Consider the following 22343-nt stretch of genomic DNA (forward strand, 5'->3'; position numbering starts at 1 on the left):
AAAGTTTTTCTTAAAGGAGTTCTTTAAACAAGGATGATGCCACAGCAGGTTGGGTAAACTTAAACAATCTTATCGTGGGGTTTTGTGTGAGGCATAAGTGCAAACTGCAAAATAGTTAATACATGGTTTTAGCTTTTGGCCTGTGGATCAAGTTTGATATAACAATTAGAGTTAGATTAACAATTCAACCAATGAGTATGAAGAAAAATGAGAATACAGTGATGTTTATTTTAAAATGCATATACTAGCAAGTTACCAAAATAGCTTTTAAAATTTAGTGCTGACATGTAGCTTTCCAGAGAAATTTTATGCTGTGCTTGACAAATAACTAGATGTTATGTTGATGGTGTTTATGATACTATGATAACTGTGTGATTGGGTTTATTTCAAGATTTGCATTTGATGTTTAAGCAATTTTAGCTGCTGGATTTTTGAACTCCTGAAAGCCTGCTTTTATCTTCTGTTTTTAATTGCAGTGGAACAGCAACTTCACCAAACACCCTGGATCCAAACTGGAGTCCATAACAGTGTTTGTGGTGTTCTTCCTTCATGTAATTATGTGTAAATATGCTTGATCTTCATAGCTGAACAGAAATCTGTTAACTAATCTTTTCTAGTAAACATTTTGTTTCTCTTTTAGTATTGTAGCTTCTTGAAGATTCCCCAAGAGATTCTCCAAGGTATCTGTTTCATTCATATATTCTGTTCCATGATCCTGTCTATATTGTTGACTTTTCCATTTTATTTCACAGGAGTATGACTGGAAAAATTACCAGTCAAATAGACTGAGTTCATCTGAACTACAGATGCTGGCTAGCATGAAGAGACAACAAAGTGAAGAATTAAGGGATATTGGGATCTCACATGGGCTGAGCGCATCACAGATAGACAACTGCAATGTTAGCATAAGTACAAGCAGTGATGATACAGCAACCTGGAACTCTTGTTTCCCACCAGTAAGTCTAAACCCACAGTATTTTCTCTATATATTTTCTATCAATTCTGAGTCTCGGGGGTCTTGAATATTAAAATTTCTCGTAGTAGCTTTGAAATTTAAGGTATCATTACCAAACGTTTTTTAGAACTTGCAGAGTAAAACACACAGCCAAAACACATGCACTTCCAGCAGGTTCTGTAGTACTACCATGGACGAAGAGCCAATCTATTATATAAATTCCTTCCTAGAATCCTGAATAATCATGTAGGCTGAACAGCTTGTCACAATAGTGGCTAACAACCTGCAGGTGTGTGATATAGTACTTAAAAATAGTTCCAAAATGAATGAAACCCAGATATACCAGTCAGCAACTGCATTACAGTGTGAGTAATGGAAAATAATTGCTTCTTACAATGATAAAGTCTCATTACTGAAAAGCTAACTGTTTAAAGGACTGAAGCGGCAAAAAGCTGCAGTAGTTCAGAGTGCTTAGGATGTGATCCTTGTCTATTTTACACCTTGTATCCTTGTTTGTCCTGGTACAAAGTGGTACAAAATCACACACAGCTGCACTGTGTGACAGAGTACTGTTATAAGAAGCAGAGGAGTATTTGTTACACTCCACTGAAGAGTATTGAATGTATGAAATCACAAAATAACATTTCAGCAACTATATAAAGGTACTTGCAGGAGCTGCTGTAAAACTAGATAACCTCATATTCCATTTATATCTCTGCAACATAGTTCTGACTTTATTGTAGGTGAAACAATAATAAACAATGAATGTAGCTTAAGTAAAGCACACAACACAACTCTCAGAGGCAGATCCAACGCTAGAAGAGTAAACACTGCTGTGTTGCCCCAATATAAACTATTGTAGAGTAAATGCTCTAAAATATTAGGTGCAAATTACTCCCAGGGATCTATAGAGCCCAAATAGAGGCCTGTAGTACCAATCTCCCATAGTGAATGATCAACACAGCGTTGGAACTTTGTGGTACGCTGGTAAATGAAGGTTTCAAAGGAGAAGAAATGTATCGATAAGTGGGTAATTGTACAAATAAGAACATGGTTCACAGAGTAATATTTTGCAGGATATCAGAGAAACATTAGTTGGTTTTAACTATTTGAGACATGTCAACATTACACATTTAGTTGATTTCATCATATTTCCGATGTGTTTTCTCAGTACGCCCTAAACAGACCCAAACATGGTGTAAATCTGCAAGGCTGGACAAATGGAACTCAATTAAATATAGAGAATAGCAGTCCCATTAATTTTTGAGTAGTTTAATTATAAGGAAATTTATAAGAATATTTAGACACATCAGGTTTGGTTAATACAAATTACATGACTAAAACAAAATGAACTTTTAAAGTAAAATGTGCTGCTCCAGTATTCAGTGAAGCACAGTGTGATTGCAAAGACAGTTCTTTGATCTTACTGCCTTGATCAGCTTCTGTAGCTTCAGACTAATAGCATCAGTCTAAAAAAGTGCTTAGATATAATAGGTTAGTCATTTAAACTGTAATTTAATATAGCTGTAGTTTTTCATAATAGTCCTTTGTGGCCATCTTTCTCTGCATAAATCAAGTGTAAAAGGCAACATATTTGTCTTGGAGAGAAGTTTTTCAAATTTCATTCAGTTCACTGAAGTGTTGGTGTGTCTTACACATGCAGCCTTGTCAGGTTTCTCCTCTGCATTTTGCAAGATGGGCACTGAGGTTTTAAGATTTAATGGCAAGAACCTCGTTTCCAGGAAGAGATAATTTAGAAAGCAAACCTAATCTTTCTCAGATAAGGACTAACCGCTTAGTCCCTCGCTACAACAGAGACTGCTGAAATTCAGCTTCCGTGGTCTTCCCTACCCATATACCTCTGCCTTTACGTAAAGAGACACACTGTACCAGTACAATGTTGCTTAGTCCACAGTATCTATTGATTCTATTTTCCTTTCCGCGATAGCTGCCATGGCACCAGCTATTCATAGATGTGGTACAAGTTTTTGGAGTATAGACTTGTGTGTTTAACACTGTTTGATGTACTTCTATTCCAATATTTGGAAAAATGCAGAGTAGTCATGTGAGGGTGATAATTCATTTTCTAGACCTTTAGTATCTAAGAAGGTTATAAACAGCATTTATTAGGGAAAGTGATTATTTAATCATCCCAAGTTGTTTAACACAGAAGCTTTTGAAAGTGTAATTGTGAGCATTTTTGGTATGCTGGTGTTACATTTTAGTATATTTTGATATGCTTACAACATTTCAGAAGACTTTGAGAGTAGTGACACGGTGCCAGTATTCAAATGGCTAGTTGAAATGAAAATGTTAATGTAGGCCAGTTAGTCTGATATCATTGTCAAAACAGTAAAAATCTGGTGTGGGATTCAGTTAACAGAGATTTAAAGGGTGATAATATGGTTAATGATAGTCAAGATCTTTTTAGAGAAAATATGTACTGTTCAAAAAAATCTAATTTTCTTGATAAAGTTACAATTGATAAGGGAACTGCTTAGATGTAACATGCTAAGACCATTGTAAATATTTGTTTAAAAATGAACAGCGTACAATATTGATAAAGAACACCTTGAATGACTTTAGAACTGGTCAACTGACAGATATCAAAAGCAGTCAGCAGGGAATTACCTGTGAGTAGAGTATATTCAGAGGGACCCACTTCAGGGTTCATTCAGTTCTAGATCTGATATTGTTCAGGTTTTTTTATTGGTGATCTACAGTTTAATACCCTGTGATATACATGTGGTCATGAGTTGATCTAATTCTTCCCTCTGGTTTTCAAATCTATAAATCTATCAGATGATTTCATATAGCGGTTTTCAGTGAATCCCCACACATAGCATTCACATGTGCAGTAAATGTGTTACTGTATGCATAGGTAGTCTACATAACTGAGAGATCAAACTGCAGCCTAGTTGGAGTGATTAGAACATGTTCGGAGGTTGTTCCTCCTGCATTTCAGTCTTCTGCCATGCATGATCTTGGTGTAAGACCTAAAATGAGTAAAGTCATCATTTCTTCAGCTTCCAGTTTTTACCAATAAATGTTCTTTATATATATATTTATTCCTTATAAATATATGTAAAAATATGTGTAGACTAAAAGTAAATTTGTTTTTATGTCACTGATCTCTAGTACCACTATCATTTGAGTTGAGTCAAGAGAATTTGCAAACAATCAATCCTTCCAAAATCAGATGTACGAACTGCAGAAAAGTTGTTATATATCTGTAGCCATCTTCCGGTTGCATAGGCAAATTATTTTAGCAGTGCAGTGTGTAGAAAAGAAATAGAAATAAGCCTCATATTGTAGTTTGAGAAATTAAGGACAGCTTGAAATTCTTGTCATGATTAAACTTTCATGCTTACATGTGTTTCCAGGTTGTATCTTTCTGGTTATTTAAATCAGTAGTATCTATTGCTTTCTCTTATGTTCTTCAAAGATAAGTAAGGAGTATTTTTATTCCAAATTTTCGTTCATTTTATACAACATTTTTGTCCCTTAGTGGAATCTATGGCAACAGCACCACCAGAAGGCAGCTTTTTGTGTGTCTTTCATTTTGAAATACCTATGATGTTTTGCAAGGCAGGGCAGTTTATAATCATGTTAGATAGTGAACTTACGTATCAAAGTAATATTTTATATATAAAACACATTTTTAGTGAGTTTATTTTTTCCATCACTTGCCATTGTTAATCTGATTTCCAGATTCATTGAAAAGTCTCACATTACTGACTCTAATGAAACTCAGAAACCCTTCTGAATGTAAAGGCACATAGATCAATCATATTGCTAAGTTGCAGTTAGAACAGATGTCCTTAAACAACTATAAAACAGATATACTAAAACTGTATTTTATAACCTATGATAGTTTACCAAGAACTGAATGTATGCTGTCAGGAGGAATCGTTGAAATGTAAGTTGTTTAGCAGCTGCTGTAAACTATGACAGCCAAAAAGGAATAAAATAGCTTTGAATACTATGTTACCCAGCATAGCTGTCAGTTATAAATATGAAAAACTTCTATTTTAAAATGGATTTACTTTGAAGGAAAATTGTAAACCCTTATAAAATGCATGTGGGGCACAGTTCCAAATCAATAATATGTGTATATGGAACTAAATATTTTAAAAGACTTTATTTGACTGTGTCTTACCTGAATCTTAAATCTTAAGGTCTATGAAATTCCATGTTAGCTTTGCAATAATATGAAAGACACAGTTCTATATATTGCAGAGTATAATGTGAAGTTTATACCCACACATATACACATTATCCAAGAAAAGTTGCAAAGCTTACAAAATATTTCTGCTTAAATGCCTTGCTTTGTTCTAGAGATCCATTAAGACCTTCCTGCCCTGTCAGGGAATTGTCCCATTCTCAGATAGCTGTTTCCACACTTCAGACACCACTTCAGGTGTGACAGAAACATTCTGGAGCAAGATCATATGTAGGAGAATTCAGGATATTTTCTTGCATATGGTCCCTGATTCTCAGTCAGAAATGCAAAGGAGAAGGAAGATTCTCCTGGATTGCTCATCGATATATCCTAGAAGCTTGTGGTGGTATAATGCTCCACTAGCAGACTCCAGCACATGCTCACCACTAAGACCTGTCTTTCGAGTAAGGAGTACTCACAGAGAAGAAAGATTACTTGTTCCCCAAGCAACTTCCTAAATATAAATTCAGTCACACAGGCCTTGATCTGCAGAATATCTGAAAGGGTACTTCCAGGTTCATACCTAATTTGTGGAAGGTCTTCTGGCCTCCTTTGTAATGATTCAGAAAAGAAATCCACTTAACACAGAAATGGTCTGGCAGAACTGAAGTCTGACAGACAAGAGGAGTGATATTTAAACCCAGAATTATTCCAACAGAGAGCTCAGTTTGACAACCCCTGGAGGGATCTGTTCACATCAAGTCAAATTGCAACACTGAGGCAGACTATTCTTTACTATGAAATGAGACTAAAAATTATTTAGACAGATATTCTGGTTCATAGACTGACTAATTCACTTTCTGTCTCATCCTCAGTCTTCCACTAGCCATTATTTGGGAATTGCACTATCCACCACCAGGCAATGACTCATATTTGGCAGTAATTAGGATGTCATTCATCCTGACCATGTATTTTACAACATCCCTCCCTACTTCCTGAAACCATGAGAACATACTCATTTTTATATTGATTTCTGTAAAAAAGCAATTGCTTTCATAACACTTAGTATTCATTTTCAGCATTTCATGTACTAAATTGTACAAGTATTGTTAATGTATGCTTGTATTTTCACTTCTTTTGCATTTGCTTCAGTGATTTTTTAGAACTGCTTTTCAGGTGTGTGATAATGGCAAGGGGGGTCCCTTCTGGAAGCACTACATACATACTGAGAGAAAATGTATTTCTGAATTCTAAAAGTCTTGAATTTTTATACCAGTTTATGAATATTGATCTTTCTTGAAAATAACTGTTTTTAATGCCATAAACCAAGTGTAGTTTAAAGCCATTGGGGCACATTCTTACAATGGATAGGTAAGATTTGAAGACTTTGGAAAATTATCCTATTTTGTATGAATATTCATACAGTCTACTGTTAGCTATTCATGAACAGCTTAATCCAGGTTTCAGATTGGCAGCAAACTTCATTTGGGCCTGCTAAGATTGCTGTTAATGGTGGTTCTGAGGAGAGAGGAACCGTGTCTGCAAGCCCTATTAGCTCTGCCCCAGTGTTGTCTAGTCTTAAGAAGGGTTGGTTCTACACAGATTCAGCTAAAAATCCCTGCACCGTGCTTCCTACACACGTCCAGTCCAGACTTCTCTATCAGACAAGACTTTGCCACCCTTCCCTCTCTGTTTCCTGACTCTGTCCCCACACAGGCAGTAGAGGAATGACCATGTGGCTGACTCCGTAATTCATATGTATTTCCACCTAGACAACAATCATCTGCTAAGTTGTACTTTTGCACAGTTAAGATCTGAATATCCCTTTTAAATTTCACAGATAAGAAAAAAGACTGTAAAATTCTAATATCAGAAGCTGCAAATGTGCATGCTCATAAAAGATCTCTTACATACTTCTAAACATTCTGAAAGAATATTTGCAAAGTTATTTTCTCACTATTATTTTTTGTTTTCCATAGCCCGTCAGTCAGGAGCATCACTATCAGAAAGAAATGAGCCCACTTTCTCATTCCAACCCACGGTAAGATTCCATTTATAGCCTAGGCAGTAAGGATTCAGTTAGAGTGTTCTGAATATTAAATGTGACATTCTTTGATTTAATCTTAAATCTCTTTTCAATTGCAACCTCCTCTCAGAGGGCTTTACTACTGCTCGTTTTAGTCATTGTCTGCAGTATGTCTGCGTTGTCCTGGAATGCAGAACTGAATTCTGCATGTTTTGGATGTACCACTGTGTATTTAAAGTAACTGACATAGGCCTTGCTCCTACACCTGCTTTGATGCGTGATTCAGCAAATCTTCCTCTTCTGACATACATACACCTATTTCTTTCTTCCTTTCTCCCTCTCTGCTTTGAAGGCTTAGAACTAGAATTCTGTATGTGACTGTAGGTGTCAGGGAATCCATTTGGTACAAAAGATTTGAATGTTACTTATTTAGACAGGACTTTTCAATAGATAGCCCAGTCAGGAAGAGGGTGTTACAGCGCTCTGGGATAGTTCAAAGGGATCCTGTCTACAGCATATTTTGGCTGTCAAGTTTTTAGCTTGATCTGTTTTGTTTGGAATCAGCAACAAAATCCCTGTGACTTTAATATAAGGTGAGATGGGGATTTGAAGAGAAGGGGAGAAGGTGGCTAGGGAGAAATAATCAAATTTAGACAATCAAAATTAATTGTCCAGTTTCAGAACTGCCTAGTACCTGTGAAACCCCAACATCACTTTGTCAGTTTTTTAACAGCCTGAACAAGAGGTATACTTATTTTAAAAAGTAGTCCTGTTTCATTTTCACTTGGTGTGATTAATGTGGGTTTTGCACGTCCAAGTTTTAACTGGACAATGTATGTGTGTTGGGAGGGATAGGAGGAGAGGACATTTCAGATACTTCTTTATCTTTTATCAACAGTCTGAAATGTTTTATGGTAGTGCAGTGCCAGTCAGTTGTGCAGGATAATATGCATTTCTCCTCACACAGATGTTTTCATTCACTTGTCTCACTTGCAATCCACATTTTTATTATCTTCTTGTTAGATTTTATGAAGTGAACACTATGAAGCTTGCTGTGCAAGTTCACCCAGACGTGTCAGTTATTGCAACATGCAGCCATATGTTTCCTAGCACACACAATATATTACTGGAGTTAAAGTATAATCCTGGATTCCTGTTCCCTTTCACATGTAAATCAAAGTGCTCATGTTGGTCTAGAAAACCTCTCTGCCTTGGGTGCTGGTTATCAAAGGAATTATCTCTGTCCTTATGAATTGTTACAATGGCTGAAGTGGATGGAGACCCTTGACTATAGTCCACAGAGTAAGATATCAGGTACTTTGTGACTGACACTTTGTCAAGGACTCTTTATTCCAGAATAGATTTCATAATTCTGATGGCATTAGAATTGCCTATATTTTAGTACCAGCTACATCGTTTGTCTTCTTTTTGCCCATACATTGGTTGAGTCACGTTTTATTAAGTTATTTTTATGCATGTGCTAAAGCAATTTGGTACTCCATACATTTTATATACTGAAAAACAGAATAAACACCATTATCTGTAAAAGTAAAGTGTTTCATCATATCAAGTTAATATAATCAACAATAAAAACTTGTATTTCCATGTAATAAAATTTAAAACAAAATAGTATAAATTATGACTTAGTTCTTATGCTATTTTAATCCAGTACACACAGTAGGCTTAAATTTCTCTAGAAATCATTTTCGAGAAATGCAGGCAAAGTATTCGTAAAATACCTGACTTGCAAGTGCCTCATAAATTCAGTAGCCCTTGTGAACCGCCAGAAAAGCATTATTGGGCTGTAAATACAGAAGATGACAAAATTATGAGGTCAGTTTGCATCATGATATAAAAACTGGAGATGATGTGACTTGAATACCATTATTCACATCATTACTTTTCATTTATGATGGAAAACTCTGTAATGTTTTTCACAGAGGGTGTGTACCTAAATGAGAGGGAGATAAAATTAATGGTAATTCTATAACTTAGTTCCTAAACTGTTTTCAAAGCCAATTTTAACAAGTAATGTGTGAGCAACGGGAAAATGTCTAATTCTATGTAAGCCTAGTGTAGTTATGTAGGGGAACACACAGAATATTTGAAAAATTGCTATATCCTATGTAGATAAGTGGGTATAAATGCCATGGTGTGAAGACAGTTACATGATGCACTTGCTGAAACAACAAATAGTTTGTTGTAAAGAGTGATAAAGAATTTGACAGGTCTCAAGTAACTTTAAAAAGTGTAGGAGTGGTATTTTCTGGGAAATGAAAAGAGAGCAATGTGGAAGCTATTGTCCAGTAAATGTAGCTTCTGTCCATAATAAAATAAAAGAACAAGCCAGGAAAGAGAGCACCTGTGAAGATAATGGAAATGCAGTCAATAAAAAGACCCAGCTAGGCTCATTTGCCATAGGTTCCACTGGGTAAAGGTCATAAGTCTGCCAAGAATATTGCTACTGCAATACAAATCACCTCCACATCATGCTGCTTTGCAGGGCATAGAACCAGTTAATGAAAGGGGACAGGCTGACTGCAGAGGCTACGGAGCCAGATGAGCAAGATGATGTGCAGTGTTTCAAGCCTTAGCTATGCACTTCCCACTGACTGATGTGCTGTATGGTCCTAGCTGAACTTCAGAATTGCTCTCTTCTCTCCAAATAAGAACTATCTGTGTTACTTCTTCCTCCAATGCAGGGGCTGGAAATTGCTATGTACCCTGCATCTACTTAGTAAGCATTTGTCCTCCAAAATATATGTGTGTCATAGAAGGTTTGGAAGTTTCATTAAAGGAAATGCTGAAAGAAGGTAAATATTCTAGAGGAATTCCAGCCATACTGAACTGCAAAATGTGGAGCTGCTCTCTGAAAAAGATCACTTATTTTATGAATAGATTTTCTGAACTTCTACAGATGCTCTCCAGAAGACTTATTTCTGATAAAAGCTGATTTTTCCATCTTTGAGAGAGGGTTTTTTAATACGTTGAAAACTACCTTTATAAGCATTGCCTCACCACATCCTCTGTTGGCATCCTACTCAACTCTTCCCAAGCTACCAAATAAAATTTGTTCCTCTGAAGTTCAAACAGCTGTTCCCCATAAACCACACTAAAGTAGGACACAAATATTTCAGCATTTCATTGGGTGTCCTTTCACAAGAGATATATTTTACTTAAGCAATTTCATACAAGATGTACACAGCCAAATTTCCAGTTAGGTTTTACCCAGGCATTTAACTCTACTTGTTAAAAAAATGTATTCCCATCATGAATTGTGGGCACAGAGATCTGGTGATAGTAAATGCCTGATTTGGACTATAGCCAAGAATATGAGATCAGCACCGGCATCATTTTATGAGAAAGTCTATTGATCAGTGGTCTCAAACTAAAGAATGAGTGATCAAGCTGTTTCATTCACAAATGAAAATAATTGTTAAACTGAAGTTTAATTTGTTGTCCCTATTAGTGGCTGGCAGGTTTCATATGTTAACAGCTCTAAAATCAACAGCCACCCCAAACTACTCCATATACGGGGGGCTGACAGCTTTTCCAAGGGTGGTTGGAACCTGCAGAAGTTAGTGTATCAGTCAGTGAAAATGATCTTTTGAAATATTGTCTGTGCCTCTGCTGTGGGCTTGGTCAGGGTTACCTGCACAGAATTACCAGGAGTAAAGAGAACTGTACTCCCTTCTTAGCTCCACCTCCAGCTCCTCTGCGCTGCTGGAAGCTCACACTTGCCAGGCTGCTGTGTGAAAGTGTGTATGCATTAGTACCCTACCCGCTCAGCCCTATGCGTTGGAATTTGCCCCACTTGATGGATTATCATGACCCAGTGTGGGGACAGGAGGGGAGTCTTAAGCCTCCTTGCTGATACGGAGAGTCCCTCTGTAGCTGATGATGTAGTTTGTCAGCCCTGAAATTCCAGCAAGAATCTGAAGAAGCAATGAGATGTCATTTTATCAGGCTCCCATCTACCCTTTCCAGTGTCTTGTTCTTCTCTGTGACCCTCTGACCTGCGTCCATGGAGATTATTATCTCCATAGGTTTTACTGTGAAAGGTGAGTGTTACAGTTGCTCTGAAGTGGCGGGATTCAGAACCATCCTCAAGCCCGTCTGGCAGCTAACTTGTAAAATAAGCCAGATTTATCTGCTCTGTACATGCATGTCAGTTGCTTCTTCAATGGGATTTTTTGTGTTTAAATCAGATTCCATCAGTGGTTTTGTTGTGAATAAAAAAGAAACCTCTTAAAACTAAGGAGCGTATGAGGTCTCTAAAATTTTAAGGAAAACCAATGATATTTTAAAGTGTTTATTAAAATTGCTAAATGGAAATATGATACAATTCAGGCCAGCATTTGGTCTAGGTTTATGTTTTATCTAGAAAAAGTGTCACCACTGTACTGTGGTTTAAATCCTTTGTAGCTTTACCACTTGTGGATGTGATATAAAGTTTCCTGTATCTATAATTAGCTGATAAGGGCCTGCAGTCTGACAAATGATTAATAGTCACTGACCTCACTTCACATGGGCTTGGTACGGGCTGACTAAAGCAAGCTGTCTTGTCATTGTAACCTACATGTGTTACATTAGACTGATCAGGATATCATCATTCTTCTCTGCTTTAGAACCCAAAAGAAAACAAAAACAACCCAAAAAAGCTAGTAACATTTTCTTCCCTTTTTTGGTAAAGGTATCTCTCCAATTATGATAACTGTTACAGATTTGAGATTTATCATCACAAAAGAAATGTTTCATTGATTTGCAGATTAACATGTTTGAGAAGGACAATAACTATAAACTTTTTGGAAGAGGTTGTAGGTTTTACCTTAAAATAAAAAAAGCAGAACCCATATCCTTAATTACTACTATATCAAACAATGTGATTTTCTTATTTTTGTAATGATATGCAGGCATAGTAGTTCAGATAATTAATCATGAAATGGATAAACATGTTTCTTTAACTAAAATACATGTTGACTTCTTTTCAAACTTGATTATTAGTAAAATTCTGGTAAATTAGTTAAATATAATAGACACCTCTTTCTATGCATAACTCTGACCACTCTCTACTGATTATAAGAAATAAATCATTTCTTTCACTTTCTTTAGAAGTGTCTGCTACAGAAGTCTTTTTTTTTTTAGAACCCATTGTTGCCATAAATGTTGCCATTATCATGGCACCTGAGATTTGCATCATGTATCAATGATTCCAGCACAAACACATCCACTGCAAACTCTCAAGTGTTAAAAGTATGTTCAGCTTTGAGTCTACCATTCAAGTACTCTCATCTGTCCCAGATGAAAACTAAACATTCCAATAGCTGATGCATGTGTTATTATACCATTGAGAGATTCAGTTAAGATTAAACTCACCTACAAAATGGTGCAATAAAAGAAGGATTGTCGTTAGAACATTTATTTGCACTACACCAGAACTTCTCCAACATGCATGCTGTGAAATTCAGACACAAAAGGTCTTTGTCTCCTGTATTTCCAAGGAAAGGCTTAAATAGCAGAATAACTTAAAATTTAAGAAGCAAATTTAAGGATTGAGTTTTGCAAACAAAGACACATTTATTTTTATGATTCATTACGAGATCAAACTCATACAACTCCATTACTTCTGCAAAACAGACAATATTACATTATGAAGTATTATAAAATTACACAACAGTTGTCAAAATACGTGAACAAGAACAATGTATCACAAAATGTACTTTGGTTTTTCATTGTATTGTTCACTTACTTTACTCATCCACAAAATAGAGTAATTTGAAATAGGTCTCCCAGTCGTTAATCTGAATTAGCAAAGTTCTGCTGCATTTGTCAGGCTATAATATGCATGAAAAGGAACATGACAAATGAAGCAAATGGCACAGGAAACATCTAATTGAAAAGGTTAAATTTTTTTAATCATGATGGCAAAAAGCTTAGCTGTAGAAAGGTTGTTGAGAACCAAGTGACTAACATGTACAAGCTTGTTAAAATAATCCAAAAATAGCTTTCCCTTGTATGGGAATATGAGAACATGAAAACGTGGCAGCATATACACTGAGGGTTTGAATATAAAACATGGCAAATGCTTCCAAACATGCTGTTGCATTTACGTTAATATAGGGTGGTTTATCTCTCTCTCTCTCTCTTTTTTTTTTTTTTTTTTTTAAAGCTTCAGGACTTATTGAGAACATTTTTTATTGGTTCCACCCTTTTTTGATTATTCCTGGGCCATTCAGACAGAGCTGTCTGACCGTGCTTATATGCAGAGATAGAGAATAGGCAGTAAAAGATTTTACGTGCCTCTCAGATCTCTTAGATTGAAAGGAAGAGATAGGTGCTATCTTGTAACGAGTCCGGGATTCCCTGGTGGGAGTGCTGCAGTCGCTCCTTCGGTACTCAGTCGAACTGTTGCCCTGGCCCTTTGCCAGCCTGTCTTCTTCCAGGGGATCTCCAGTGTTTACGGATGGCAAGACACTTCGTCCAGCACCAGCCAGCGTCCAAGGTCTGAGTCCAACTTCTGACAACTCTTGGAGCCTTGGGATTTTAGGGTAGTTCACAGGGCAGGCAAGCGTCCCAAATAGGTTTGTACCAGCTCTATTGTTCCCTTTTCTGGAGAGAAAAAGCCTACTACCACTGACCAGCCCCCCATCTATGGACATACATATTTATTCCTCCATCCTCCTTCTGGACTGGAAACTTATTTAAATACAGACAAATCAGGCTTCTTGACTGACATCCCATATGCATGCAACATTTTCTTACAGAGCAAAACTGCCTGGGTTTGCAAGGCCACAAATGCCCACACCTCCCTTCCCTGCTATTCCAGTATCATTTGTGCAAGAGTGTTGTTTTTGATTCCTTTATGTTATTTTACATTTATTGTTGACAAAACTTGATGTTTTTGAAGAATTAAACTGAGGTAGCATACATCTCACTTTGTGGTAATGATTAAGTTTCCAGCTTCGTGCTGTACCATTCATTGCATTAATATACTAAAAGGTCAGAGTTTTCGTGCATATGTTTCTTTTCTTTTTACTTTTCTGAAAAAGAAAGGTAGCTTTCACAGACTGGGAACATTCAACAGCATCACCTTTAACAAGTTTGATAATATTAAAGTTAGTGTTCTATTGAGTCATGTCTCTCCATTGATTTTTAAAAGCCCGCTGGGTCCTTGTCATCCGTTAAAAGTTAAATGGGATGCAGTCTACATCCAGGATGCACAGAACAGTAAGATGCTGTTGGTGGCTGGCTGTGAAGAAAAGGAATTACTTTAATTGCAACAAGACTCGTTAGGTACTAGATTCAGGTGTTTCCTGAACTGGTGGAATATTAACATATAATTTTTAAAATGAATGGTTTATTTAATTGTTAAAAATATGAAAAAAGGAAGCACACCCAACCTAATGGACACTTCATTAAATGTGGAAATCCATTTGATTCACTGATCAATGACTATGTGATGTAGTTATTAGAATTTACTTGCTTAAGATTAGATTAATATGAAGGAATTTTAACACACCTTTGCAAATTCATTACTTCCAATTTATACAGCTGATCTTATGATAAATGAATCAAAACTAGCAAAGAAGAAAGGGCTAGTATTTTACTTAAATTAGATTATAAAACACTGGTTTTCTCTACTAGTGTCATTTATATTGCTAGTGAATATCGAGACAATAATCTAGCCAGCAAGCTAACATGGTGATGAACTAGAGGTTTAGTCTTTAAGTAAATTCCAATGTTACTGTCATTTAACAGAAGCTTTGATAGAAGTTTCATGTATTTAACGTCAAAACATTGACCAAGTAGCGCAATATATTAATTACTAAACCTCCAAATTCATGTCATTCGTATTTTTAGACTGATGTAGATGACTGTGTATGTTTTTAATAACCTGCACAAATTTATCATTTGAACTTTGATAATGAAAGAAAAACGGGATAGCATTAACAGGTCAAACTTTCAGCTAATACCAGTCAGCATGATTATACTGTACACACCTGTAATAGCACCTTGCGCTATCTAAATAACTTGTTTAATAAGTAGAATACACATCTCCGTTGTTATCCTTCAATCTAATCCAGCACCCATAAGCCAGTTCATTTACAGATTTAAGACTTTAAGAGCAGATTCAAGTCTTCCATGCACAGTTGCGCTTGTACTTTTTATGATCGCTTTTTTAGTTACTATTTCATTGAAAATTAAAAAATTTCGTTTTTAAGAAGGTCTCTCTGCCTCCATTAGGAGTATGGCATTTGGCAGGCTGGACTTGCTGAAGTGGCTTGGAGGAAGGAAAAAGGCATTCTGTAAATGTGCTTGCGATTTTCTAAATCTTAGTGCTAGCAAAAAAAGAAAGTTCCAGTAAGGCATACAGTAAATGAAGATATTATGTATTAGGGATGGAATGAATCTGTCACTTTGACGGATTGTGAGGCAAAGAACAGATTAACAGATTACTCATAGTCAGAATGCAGCTCACTGAAAAATGTGCAGGAAATGATAAGTGTTGATTTGTGCTGATTTAATGATATTTTGAAACTACAATAACACTCCAGGAGAATAATACAATGTAGCTCATGGCTTGCATTTTTTCAGTCATCAACGTATTGCCAGATTGCCCTTAAATCCTTAGGATATTTCTTTTTAAAATAGAGCTTTCAATTCATGCAAAGTCATACGGACATGTATATTTATGTTATTTTTCAAGATTTTTATTAAAACATGCATTCAAAAATCCTTGATTTGTATGGATAAGTATACTCTCTATTTTTTTGGTAGTATATCATCATCATCTTCAGTATACTCACTCAGTTTTCCATTATAAAGATACTGTTTTTCCCACCTGGAGCTGAGTAGCATTGAACAGTTATTGATGTATAAATTAATATTGAATGTTTCTTGGTTTGTGGCATATTTATGTAAGAACTTTAAGAATGTTCAGAAATTGAAATTGTGTGAAGCATTTTAGATACAATAATGGACAATTTAAGGCTAAGATGACTTCAAAATGATTACAGACATATATAGTGGCAGGACCTGAAATTTTATTTCAACATTTTTTCAAATATGATTGCTTTTTGTACAAAACACAAACACATCTTATTGTTAATAGCCTTCATAAGTCCTTGCTTCACTACTGAAACTATTATTGAAGGGTTTATTTCTATGAAAATGCTTATATTAAAAAAAACCTCCCGTTACGCATACATCAGTAATATATTACAAAGCAGAAGACAAATAGGTGTGTATAGGTAATCTGATTTAAGTTAATGAAGTTACACATATGCGTGAAGTTCAGCAGATACGTAAATAATTGAAAATTCAGATCTGCTAATCTAGAGGAGCCTAACCAGTAATACATGCTCCAGAAAAGATGTAGCAGGGAATAGGTGAGGGGCGTTACAAAGCTAGGTGACTTTTTATTGATTTATTTAAGAACTGAGTTAGTCTCTAACAACCTTTCTTAAATAGATATCATTAAAAATCCAAACAAGTGAGAAAAGTAGGTCTTCATCTTAGCCCAGTTGAATATTTAGGCTATACTGAACCATACTTGTGATATGAGCTGGCACTTTGCATTCAGTGGATCATGGTAAGGTATTACTTATTCACTCTGAGCATTTGCAGCAGAATTTGCTTCGTGTGGTATTAAATATTACTAAAGCAACAGAGGTATGTGCTGAGGTTTTAGTTGATAGTTGCACAAGATGTAAAGAATTGGTCCATTTTTCCTTAAAATATTTTTATACTCTTGATTCATACATTGGCATTCTCTGGCCCTCCACGGAGTTAGTCAAATTATCCACTATAAAAAATAATTCAGCGAATGTGCTCCTCTTATTATCACTCAGGCACGAGCCAGTTCTCCTCTAGTATTCATAAAGATTTACTAAGTAGTTCGTGCAGTTAAATATCATTTTTTGTGTTCTTTATTGATTGTACTCCTCAGATACTTAGTAGTCTGTCAATTTGATGTGGTCTTAATGATACAAAACTGAGGTTGTTTTTTCATTCCCTGATTGGATATAATGTAGCCCTTCCCTTACATTTTTTCAGTATACTGCCAGGCTGACCAAATCATTTGAATATTCTTTTTAATCCCTGTATAGATTGTTAGACAAAACCATACCAAAACTTTGAAGCATTTTAATTTTGTTAATAATGTGGATTAAATTATCCCATTGATTTAAGTAGTATAAATTAAATCTGATCCAAAAGAAATGCGATAAAGTATGCTATCTCAATTCACAGCAATGTTAAAAATCTTTATACTAAGTGATTTGCCATTTTCTTAGTTCAGCCAGTAGGATAGACTAAAAAGCAAAAATATCTGTAAAAATTCAAAGTATCAAAGGTGCTCATTAAGATTGAAATCAAAACCCTCTGGTTCTTCGGATTTCTGTTGAGGGTAAAAATTTTGATATGTTGTCATTGATAACTGCTACTTAAAAAAGCATCACTAATTTTCTCAACAGATTTTACTGATGGATGTCATTTTCTGCAAATTTAACATACTGTCATAAAACTGAAAATTATGTTCATAAGTTCAAAAGATACTTTTGCTTTCCATCACAGTTCAGCTATCTTGGGATATTTCAATATGACAATTATTTTCTGAAAGTATTTTTTAAGAAAAGACCGTAATATAACAAGATTATATAGCATTTTTAATTATATTTTGGTATGGAGAATAGCTTTCAGAATAATGAAGAATTTCAGTGCAGTCATTAAAGGTGCATGATGCTTTGCATGTGTGGAAGTTATTCTGAGCCTTCATACAATGCCCCTCACAATGTCAAAAGACAGTACTTAGCATTCCACATTGTTATCAGGAAAGCTCTACATAGTTTATTGCACGTTGATTGTATTAATTACAGCTGGAGGCATTGATAGCTTAAATAGAGTGCCTTTAATTAGTCAGAATGCGTGATTAGCTTTTCTGTTTTAAGGAGATAAACTAGCTTCTTAAAGAAATTCCCCCCAAAAATATTCTTTATTCAGTCAGAATAAAAACACAATAAATGGGAACACAGACCACAGTCTGCATTTCTCAGAATATTGCCGGTTGTCTCCATGCTGGGCTCTACTTTTAAGCAAGTTCTACAAATTTTTCAGGATTTTTTTCTTTTTTTAAATTAACTCATACACTCTCTCTCAGACACCCACACATGCTTTAGTCGCTTCCTAAAAGCAACTGCAGATTTCATTGTGGAAAAGTCTGTCTTGACCACTAGACTATGGCATCTATCAGCATTACCACTGTAATCCCACTTTTCAGAGGTTTCTCAATCAACTGCCAATATTTACTCTCTACTGCAATTTGGCCAAGAAGATTTCAACACTCACAAGATTTTTTTTTTCCCCAAGATTTTAGGAGAAGTTGATTTAGACATTGCTAAGTAATATGTGGAAGTAATAAACCAGTTTTTAATATATTGTGTAAAATGTTTCAACCTTAAAGTAGTATTAAGTCAACAATGAATCCCTAATATTGTAGTGTTTTGATTACTTGTCTTGCTGGGAGGGGTTTGAATAGCAAAACCATTAGTTTTTCTTGGACATTGAGAGAAAAAAACATGAACTGAATCTAGACTGTCTTAATAGGAAATATTAAACTTACCAACACATCTCTGTTGCCTCTATCATAAACTCTCCTTTGCCTCCCTTTAGAACCATCAAAATCTCTAGATTTTGCACCTACTAGAGAAAATAATAATTCATCTACTAAACCAGATGCATCAAAATAAATATAAAGATGAAACTGAACAACTCCTTTACATGAGAATTGACTCCAATAAATGAAGGACAAAATCAAAGACAAAATCATCCAGCTACTCACAAATCATCCCATCTCTGATTTCTTAGACTTGATCTTTCAGGAAGACCTTCCAGAGATGAGACTTCAAACTAAAATTCATAAATTTCCTGAGTAGTAAGAACTATTAATTTAACAGAAATACTGGTTCAATGATACATAATTACCTGCCTCCCTCAATGTTCTCTAAATGAATTGTCTCTTTCTTTTCCATTGGAGGTAAATGTCTTATTATCTTTCTTTCCTTCTTACTAACATCCTCTCTACTTTCCAGGTACCAACTGTTTTTCTTAGAAATTATCTGATACATATTTTATATGAAAAACACCTATCTTCAAACTCTTCCGTTTTGTGCCAGACCTGTAGAACTGCATATATACTCCAAAGCTTTCTAATACGTTTGTTGGTCTGACTGAGATAATTCTCTTTAGAAGCAAGCACTGTCTTTCCTCTGTCCTTGCAACACTTTTGCTTCAGCAGTCTTCCAGGCAGAAATACTCTAGTTCTTCTCTGGATCTCAAACATCATTGTCTTTTAAAAAAGCTGTAGTGAATTTGGAAGAAAGGGTAGCTTGGGAAGCAAAGATATAGATTAGCACTAATAGTTCCTCCTTACCTTCTCTAAAATTGCCGCAGTTTCTCCCGAGAGATTGCCTTTGCTGACATTGTGTTTCAGTGCAATTGTAGAGAATCAGGTAAGTGATAATGCTTCGTGCTCTCTGACCACATCCTATGAGCATGGTCAGATTCTAGTGTTAGGCTTACGTTGGCTGATTCTGAGGCAGCACAAACCACACATGCAAGTGGCAGAAATGGGAAATATATTCTGCCATGCCACTGGATATCATAGCATGCATTTAACTGTTATTCCTAAAAACTTTTGAAGCTTTGATGTAAACAGAGAGTCTTTGGCTGTATTCAGGGAATGCAAATATGGTGAGCAAAGACAGAGAAAGCTAATAATGAGACGTCTAGGCAAGCATATTGCTGTGTGAGTTAGTTGTACCAGTTCTCACTGGCATTAGCTGAACAGCAGAAGAGGAGAAGGATTGGTTGTGAAGTTGGCCATACATGTGAAAATAATATGATGGTATAAAAAAATTTGGAAGTATGTTTTTTACATATTGAAATGATGGAAAATTCAATATCTCTTCCTTTAAATCTGCTATACTACTTGCTGGATTTCTACACCAGCAGTTCTGTTTCCTGAGGCAGAAAATTAGTTTTTTCCGTTTTGACTGCAAACAGATAGGTGGTTGTCCCCTGATTCACCCCAGTTTATGCGTACATGCCAACAGGAGGTGATGTGGAATCAATAACAAGTCTAGAAGTAGCAGAAAAACTAACAAAAAAAAAAAGCAATTGGCATATTTTAGCAATTATAACACATGACTGAACCTTGCCAGATTTCTCTGTCAGAAGCAAATCTTACATGAGACCATCAAGGCTTTTCAGACAGTAGAAGTACATTACCAGTTTACTTGGTGTTGGACAATTGAGTTGAGACAATTACAGTCTGGCAATGTAAAGACATCTGTCAAACTTTGGAAAATGTCATCCCTTCTAGAGGAAGCCATGGATGTTGAAGTTACCTCTACAGCTCTGGCTAATCTTCCTGGCCTCTAGCACAAGTTTGTATGCATAATGGTTTTGTGCCAGCTTTTGGAACAGCCATGGCCAGACATAAGTTGAATCAACCCCAAAACAAGCTTGATATACTCAGAAGAGCTGCACTGTTCCCACCAGCATGAAGCAAACATAAGGGAATTTAAAGACCCCTTTTCCTTCCATTCCCCTTGCCTTGCAGTGAAATAGGTTGGTCAGAAAGGATGGATCTGGTTCTATTGAAATGAGGTGATTTACTGAGGTCCCTTGAATTCTGTGTTGGAGTGTTAACTTGCAATTATTTAGTCTAGCTAATGGTGATATGGAAGCTGTAATGTATTACAGCTCTTTACTGTTGAAGAGGAGAGATGGGAACTTAAGGAAGCATCAGCTATGCGCAGTGTACAGAGATTAGTTTCATATATGAAAAGAATTACAAGACGTGGTTACCTGCACAAGGAATGTCTGAAGTTTGTGACTTAGATGTGTCTTTCCAGGGCTATCTTTCTCTGATTGATAGTATAATACAAGTGACCTCTCATTCTTGTGTTTCCTACCCCCTTTTTCAGTGAACAAGTCTGCAGTTCAGTTTGCAATAAAAAGCAATAACAATAACCATAAAAACGGCTGTTCTGTTTCCCTTTCTTTGAGCTGTAACAATCAAAGACAGTGTATCCTAAAGTGGCGCATGTGAAATGAACATTGAACCTTGCATGAATGTATGATAACGTGAAAATAATCTTTAAAAGCTGTCACAAAATAGTGTTCAGGAGAGGCATAAATTGCCCATTAAATTGAATAGGTGAAGAAGGTCTGTACTCCCTCCTCTATGATAAAGATCCCATCAAAACTTTTTTTTTTTGCAGAAGCAAAATAGATGTGTGACAGCTGTGATGAGAAGAGCCCTCTGTATAGTCTTGCCAGTAGCTAAAATAACGTTACACTCAATAACAAATTTTTACTTATAAAATATAATATTTTATAGCAATAAAAAATTGTTACAAACAATTGTTTATAATGTATTTACCTAACAAAGTTTTTTTCAATATCAACAATTCTATCTAAGATCCTGACTCAATCCAATGTTTCTTTCTTGAAAACACTAGAAAACTGTTCATATGTTATTCTTAGCTCTGATCACTAATTCCATCCCTTTATTGAAAAAATTTAAAGGTAAATGAAACAGGAAAGATTAAGTTATTTAATACAAATCGGCTGTCCCACAGTTCATGAGCACTAAGTTGGTATCACACTGTCGGTGGCATCCATCTCGTGTCTAAGCTCAGCTCCAACTCGCCAGCCATCCAGACTGTGAAAGATGTAGCACTTGCTGTGTCACCCCATTACCGGGGGCTCCAAACAGTGCCGAGTCAGTGGTAGGCAAACACATCTTTTGTGATTGTCTTTAAGCCTTTTTCCTAGAGAAGGTAAGGATTTTTAATCAAACTGACTCCCACAGTCTCTCAGCAAACACAGGTTGTTCATCCCAAGTCTTTATTCCTCAGAAAAAGACTCTCCTGAGTCCCGTAGGCTTTCAAAGTGTCGCTCTCTGGATTATGGATCACACCTCATGTACACCTTTTGCTGAGAGAGCAATACCAGCTGAAATCTGCAAAGCAAACCTCACTTAAAACACAGATTTTTAGTGTGAACCGGACAGGTGAAAAGGCTAAGGAAGGAAGGAAGGAAGCCTTAACATTTAAGAATTGTAGTAACTGTAAAGGTTATTTTTATCATAAAAAAATCCAGCTTCATTTTGTTTCATCACACTCGACAACCGG

General features: G+C 35.9%; 1 protein-coding gene across 5 annotated transcripts in view; it reads left to right on the forward strand.

Annotated features, from left to right (window-relative positions):
• Positions 1-22343, forward strand: part of CFAP20DC (CFAP20 domain containing) — an 89628-nt gene that overhangs the window by 61713 nt on the left and 5572 nt on the right. For all 5 annotated transcript variants that reach the window (XM_072875888.1, XM_072875887.1, XM_072875890.1 and 2 more), the window contains 2 exons: positions 753-956; positions 7097-7158. In XM_072875888.1, coding sequence (XP_072731989.1) covers positions 753-956; positions 7097-7158 — 266 coding nt within the window. The remainder of the gene's footprint in view (positions 1-752; positions 957-7096; positions 7159-22343) is intronic.

Source organism: Ciconia boyciana, chromosome 11 (genome assembly GCF_034638445.1).
Source record: "Ciconia boyciana chromosome 11, ASM3463844v1, whole genome shotgun sequence".
Taxonomy (NCBI): Eukaryota; Metazoa; Chordata; class Aves; order Ciconiiformes; family Ciconiidae; genus Ciconia; species Ciconia boyciana.